This window comes from Lipotes vexillifer, unplaced genomic scaffold, assembly GCF_000442215.2.
Source record: "Lipotes vexillifer unplaced genomic scaffold, Lipotes_vexillifer_v1.1 scaffold1126, whole genome shotgun sequence".
Taxonomy (NCBI): Eukaryota; Metazoa; Chordata; class Mammalia; order Artiodactyla; family Lipotidae; genus Lipotes; species Lipotes vexillifer.
In genome coordinates this window covers 863,537-870,495 of record NW_006781401.1, presented here as the reverse complement: position 1 = coordinate 870,495, position 6,959 = coordinate 863,537, and the positions used below count along the sequence as shown (strand labels likewise).

The 6,959-nt window shown below is 52.0% G+C and overlaps 1 protein-coding gene across 1 annotated transcript in view; it reads right to left on the bottom strand.

The window, feature by feature from the left end:
- RIN3 (Ras and Rab interactor 3) overlaps nt 1-6,959 on the bottom strand; it is an 87,260-nt gene that overhangs the window by 8,255 nt on the left and 72,046 nt on the right. Inside the window, exon 9 of the mRNA XM_007454730.1 lies at nt 950-1,081. Coding sequence (XP_007454792.1) covers nt 950-1,081 — 132 coding nt within the window. The remainder of the gene's footprint in view (nt 1-949; nt 1,082-6,959) is intronic.

Genomic DNA, 6,959 nt, shown 5'->3' with positions numbered 1-6,959 from the left:
TTCCCCTGACACTCTCTGTGACCCTACAACAATCCACGGGGGCGGGCCAGTCCTGCACAGCTTTACACGCTCCCCTGAGCTTCCAAGAACTCACAGAACCAGCCACGTCATACTGTCCCCCCCAGAGACCGACACAGTCTAAAAATGCAAACAGATGCAAAGAGGGCCAGCTTATCTCAAGAACCACAAAGCCCAAAGGGGCCACTGGGGGCCTAAGAGTCTCTTCACCCTTTTGGGGGTGGTGTCTCAGAGGGAGCCTGGGGCTCCCTCAGAACTGCTATCTGGGACGGCTGCACCTCAGGGATTCTTGGTGGAGGGGTGGCCGAGGCTAAGTGTATGGGACGAAGTGGTAGGAAGGAGGAAAGGGAAGGGAAGGTGAGGGTGGGACAAATTACACCCCTGCCATCATCCTACAGGAGAGTGCATGGCCTCTTGCCCACACCACAGCATTACCCTCCTCCCACTGACGGGTACCTGGCCCAGATCTGGATGAGCAGGGGGCTGAGTCCCCAGGGCCACCCCTGTCTAAGAGCTGACCGTTGTTCCCTTATCCTGTACACTGCCAGCAACTGCTGTTCCCTCTGTGAAGACTGCCTCTCCCCCTTCTTTATCTGACTGGCCCCTATCTATCCTTCAATGCTCGGCTCAGGCATCACCTCCTCCAGGAAGCCTTCCCTGATTGCACAGCCTGAGTAACGTGCTCTGGTACTCTCTGGGCTTCCCTTGTCTAGCATAGGTGACAAGGTCTCTTTACTGGCCCAGCTCCCCTGCTAGTCTGTGAGTCCCCCAGGACAGGGGCTGTGTCAGGCACTGTTGTGTCCCAGGGCTTAGTGGAGTCTGGCATCCAGGAGGTAATTGTTGGGCCCTCCAGCAAGCCTTTGGTGTGGCTGGGTCAGGAGTGGGTGATGGGCCCCAGGGTTCCGGAGATGGGCCTGGGGTGGTGACTCACCCTCCCCCAGCTGCAGGGCAGGGTCCATGAGCTCCATCATGTACTCCACGTTGAGAAGCATCTCCGTGAGGTTGCTGCGGGCCAGCACGTACATGAGCACCGGCAGGAAGTCGTCTGCCCCGTAGAACTTCCCTGGGAGAGGAAGGAGGCAGAAGGTGGTGAGTGTGAGGCTCTCCTTGTGAGCCGCTCCCTGCCCAGGGCAAGGGGACGGTGGTTTGCTGGGTGGGAGGTGGTCACCCCTGGAAGAGGAACCTTCCTGTTTTCTCCTGACTCTCATGACAGGGGGCGACCCTGGGATCAGCCTGGTTGGGAGGCCTGAGACACAGTCTGGGTCTAGGAAGAAGGAACTGAGAAAAGTGCCCTCTGCTGTGTGGGCAAGACCCAGCCCCTTCCTCTTTCCCAGCTCTTCCCCTGCAACACCTTCAGTCAAGTTCACATCACACTTATTCATGGAAGCACCCAGAAGCAGATGTCTGTCTAACATTGACGTCTTTTGGGAACCACACATCTCTCTCTCCACTTGCAGAAGTGAAGCCCTCCCTCGACCAGATGCTACCAGGCCTAAAGTTTCCTCTCCAACCTTCATTCTTTTGAGTTAAGCAGTGCCCTTTCCCTAGGGTTTCTTCTAAAACGTAAATACCTCTGAAAGGAATAACTTATCACTACTGCTTTTGTGGGAGATGTTCCCGGGGCTCAGAGCCCCTTGACAGTAATAGATACCTTGGGGAAGGAGCGGGGTGAAGATGGGCCTAAAAGATACCCTGAGGGCCTTTCACGTTTTTTGAGAGAATGAAATGAGAAAAAGAATATGAAAGTGATTCGGTACCCATGGAGCGCAATGGAAAAGTGAGCTATTATTGACATCTCTGTTCTGCTTTCTCAGGTGGCCTCAGTTTTTCCACCTGTAAAATGAATCGGCTGATGGTGTTGGTAACATCCCAAGGGGGTTCCTCGGATTGTGAACTCCCTGAAGGCAGGGTTGGAGGCTATGTGAGCTCAGGCAAGACACTTAACCTCTCTGAGCCTCTGCCCCATCACTGCCTTCCCAGTCTCCGGCACAGGGCTTGGGATGTAGGACACCGACAGTGAGCTGAACTGGACCCACATGTGCTCCAACCAGGCACCACTCTGTCTTGCTCATGGTTGGAGCCATGGTCAAGGAAACTAGGATCCATTACGGGCCTTAGACAGTTGTGTGACGGGAATCCTTAACAACCGGCTCTCCAAAGGAAAAAAAAAAAAAAGCTCTGATGTGCAGCATTTGCCAATTTGCATGGCATAAATCTTTCCACAATGGCCAACTTCAAGCTACCAACATGAACATGGAGTGGGGAAGAGATGCAGACGGCTAGCTCCCATGAGATGGTTCGTATCATCGCTGACTTAGCACACCAGTCGCCTTGGATTCATCAAGTCCAACCTCACTGTGAGGAAACTGAGGCTCAGGGATGGGAGAAATTTGCTCCAGGCCCCACAGCTGGTCAGCAGAATCTGGGTCTCTCTTCCCTGATGTGGTGAGAAATGCCCACACAGGATCCCTGACCTGAGAGCTATTTGTGGACAAACATAAGCTTTAAGCATCATTTAAATGCACTGGCTCCCACCCGACATCCTAGGGATAGTTAGCATTCTCCTTCCCTGAAGCCTGGAGCCCAAGGCTTAGGGCTCGGGGCTCAGCCCTGTACACAGTGGGGCCTCAGGCAGCAACACTGGGAGGCTGGGGCACAGCTGCAAAATAATTCACCTGTGGTCGAAACATCTGTCTTGCGTGGATCAGGGATCGCATCCATCAGGCTGTACCTCTGAAAGGCCTGCTGGGCTGCAGCCTGCATTTCCTGCTGCTTCCTGCTTTCTTTTTGCCAAAGTCACATCTGTTTTCCATCTGTAGATGTTGGGGGAGCCGATTATATTTTAAAGAGCTGGCTGGGGGCCTCATGCGTGTTTCATAAGCTGGGGGATTTTGGAGAAGAGCTGCCTGCTGATTCCTGCTTTCTTTTTGCCAAAGTCACATCTGTTTTCCATCTGTAGATGTTGGGGGAGCCGATTATATTTTAAAGAGCTGGCTGGGGGCCTCATGCGTGTTTCATAAGCTGGGGGATTTTGGAGAAGAGCTCTGATAAAAATGAGCTAAAGCGTCGTGCACACCTGGGTCACACAAACCGCGAGGACGCTGGATTAGGATGCCCCTGACTCGGCCACTTAACCAGCTGTGTGATCTGGGGCCACTAACTCTGAGCCTCACTTTTCTTATCTGCAAACCAGAGGTAATAACAAAACTCAGTCTGCTACTCAGAGCCCTTGTGAGCGTCGAACAAGTGGCTGGATTAAAAATAAAGTTTTGTCTTCTAGGAAGCATTTTCTCAAAGAGGGGTTGGCAATTTTTTTCCGTAAAGGGCTGGATAGTAAATATTTTTAGTTTCATGGGCCACACGGTCTCTGTCCCAACTATTCGACTCAACCATTGTACAAAAGCAGCCAGAGACACTGTGTAAATGAATGAACGTGGCTGTTTCAATAAAAATTTATTTACAAAATCAGGTGGCAGGCCAGAGTTGGCCTGCAGACCCCAATCTAGAGGAAAGAATCTCTCATCTTATCATAACTGCCCCTTGGAATGTGTTGACTGGGCTCTTACTGAAAGTGGGTGTGGCTGGTGCAACGATCCTGGGGCAGCACACGGCTGCTTTGGCTCTAACCCTCTGCCACGATTCCCACCTGAAGCCACTTCCTTCCTCCAGGAAGTTTTAACCCAAGACCCCCACTCCCCGCCAGCTAGGTTCAGTGCCCTTATAACGAGTTTCCCTGGGCTTGTCGTTGAAGAATGGAAAAACAAATACATGTTAACTCAGAGAGGCCTCCCCTGACTTCCCAACCCAGAACAGCAAACTAATTCACACTCCCCAGACCGCTTAGCCTGTTTTATTCATTCTAGTGGCCTGTTTCAGCATCTGATGATATATATTTTGTATTTCTGTTTCCTTGTTTATTAGCTGTCTCTCCCCAGGTAATAAAAGCTTTATGAGGGCAGGGACTTTATCGTGCTCACTGTTTATATCCAATGCCTCAACAGTAGTAGGTGTTTAATTAATATACTTGCTAAATAGGGCTTCCCTGGTGGCGCAGTGGTTGAGAATCTGCCTGCCAATGCAGGGGACTCGGGTTCGAGCCCCGGTCTGGAGATCCCACATGGCGCAGTGGTTGAGAATCTGCCTGCCAATGCAGGGGACTCGGGTTCGAGCCCCGGTCTGGGAAGATCCCACATGCCGCGGAGCAACTGGGCCCGTGAGACACAACTACTGAGCCTGCGTGTCTGGAGCCTGTGCTCCGCAACAGGAGAGGCCGCGAGAGTGAGAGGCCCGCGCACCGTGATGAACAGTGGCCCCCGCTTGCCGCGACTAGAGAAGGCCCTCGCGCGGAAACGAAGACCCAACGCAGCAAAAATAAATAAATTAATTAATAAACTCCTACTCCCAACATCTAAAAAATAAATAAATAAATAAACTTGCTAAATGAATGAATGAATATCATTTATCTCACTGCACGGTTGTCGCCTGTTGAATGCTCTGTTTTTCCACTTGAACTGTGACCATCGTAAAAACAGGGGCTGGGTTTTCCTGTTCACATCCATACTGTCAATAAATGCTTGTTGAACTGTTGAATGAATGAACTTATCTGATAAAAACACAGGATGGCAGGAAGTAGAAAGCCTCTGGAACAGGAGGTTTTAAATTTACTTTTGCAGTGGAATCCTTTCGTTAAGGCGTATATCTTACACAGAGCTTGGCTGCTCTGGTTGATCAGAGTCGGGCAGCAGGGCTGGTTTGCTGTTTCCTCTCCTCCCCCCTTCCCCTTGCAAGATGTCCCCAGTCCCTCGAGTCCCTCGAGAGTTCTCCAGGACCAGCTGGAAAACCACTGGTCAAGTTTGAACTCCCAGCTGCACGGATGAAAGAGCTGGAGCCCGAGGGAGGGAGGTTCCCTGTAGTCTGTGGCTGACGTGAGACGAGAAGCCAGCCTCTCTCTCACTGAGCTTCCCAAAGCGACCCTGTTGGGTTGTTTGTGCTTTTTGCAGATGCTGCTTAAGTCTCGGTTCTGCTTTGAGCAACAGTGGATCCCTGAGGAAATCACTCCAGCTCCCTGGGTTCCTCTTCGGAGAGCTCAGCCCACAAGCCAGTCAGCCACACAGGCTGTGGGTGCAGACCAGAAGCCAAAAGTCCCAGCCTGGCTGGAAAACGCATGAAGCCACTGCGATTGGGCCTGGCCTCCCTGAGGTCATCTCTGACCCCAGGGCACCCTGGAGAGGCAGGATGACACAGCAGTCCCGCACAAGACCTGGATCCAAGTCCCAGGGCCACCACTCACCTGCTCAGGTGTGACCCTGAGCTTGCTGCTTCACCTTGCCGAGCCTCAGTTTCCTTGGCTGTAAAATGGGGGTAACAACAGTGCCCACACCTCGTGGGGGTGGCTGTGATGTTTCAGTGACAAGACAGATAGAAAGTGATTAACAGGGTGCCTGCTGGGTTATTGGACTGTGAGAAATGTTACACACGGTCATTATGCAAGACAGGAGGGTAACGTGGCTTCTAATCCTCAGAACATGACATCTTAGAGGTCCTGAACCCCATTTCTGTTGTGGGCATAAAAACAAGGTCATGCTTTGTTTCCAGGCCGGGCACATATGTTCTCTGTCTGTCTGTCTCTGTCACCTGCATGTCGATGCCCAGGGGGACTTAGAAAGCCTCCCTCAGCCTGGATCCCTGGATGCTATATGGAGCAGAGCCCACTCCCCACTCCCCAGCCCTCCTCCATCCAATTGGACTTCCATGCGTGAGAAATAAATTTGTACTGAGTTAGAGATTGCAGGGTTTATCTGTTATAGCAGAAAGTATTTCCTTAACTATTTATCTCTTTACCTACCTATCTATATCTACTTCAAAGAGACCAGATAGAAATCTACCACAATACTAGTCATCTTTTTCTACAATAAACATTAGTGACTTTTGTCATCAGAAATCAGTTTAGATTTTTTAACGTCGATTTTTAGAAACCAACAGACTGACCTCCACTCTCTGTCCTGTCTACCCTCAGTCAACGTCATAGGCCTGTCGATCCCTGCACCTGGGGTCTCCCAACCCCCGCCTCTGCCCTGCCTGAGCCAGCTACACAGACTCTCGAAGGAAGAGAAGAAAGCAGCCCGCTGGCCTTCACTGCCCTCTCGGATGTTGCCTGCTCTATATTCTTTTAAGAAAGAGTCCCACATTTGTGTGCACTGCACTCTTCTTTCCTTCCCCCAACTCCTATCTTATGGACGAGTTCTTGGGCTTGAAGCTATTTCTCCCCAACAGCAGGGCCAGCCCTGAATGCTGGGTCTTAGACACGGAAGAGGTGGGAATAGCTTGTCTGTCAAAGTAATGGGACAGATGATTCTAGAAGTTCTAACTGCTCTCACCGAGCCTCATGCAGTCTGCTCCTGGCTGCAGGACAGAGGGCCAGGTCTATCCAAAGCCATTGTCTCCGTGAACTCCCCACCCTACCTGACACGGGCCCCTAAACCTGCTGTAGTGGAGGAAGCACTTGATCAGGATTCGGGAACTTTGGGATCCGTTCCCAGGTTGGCTGCTTGGTACAGTGATGGAAGCACGGGCTCTGGAGTAAGGATATCCGAGCTTTGAATCCTGGCCCATCCGTATCATGGGCATTAACAGCAACTACCTTTCTGGAAAGGACAGCCTGGCCGTTACCTCAGGCTTTGTGTCTCTAAGTTCTGCCTTTCCCACTGTCCCAGCCGGTCTCGCCAGCAGCCAGGCCGTGTGGAATCCAGTTACTATTGCCAGCATCGTGCAGTGGGAGAGACGGGCCGGTGGAGCTTCTTTCCTGGACTTGAGGGGCTGGGGCAGGGCTGGTGGGGGGAAGGGCAGTTTTCTGCGTAGAGTGGGTCAGTGGTGGAGGCCGGCGGCAGCCAAGCTGGCGCTGTGCCCTCCACGGGGTCGCCCATGCCTCCCAGGAGATCGGA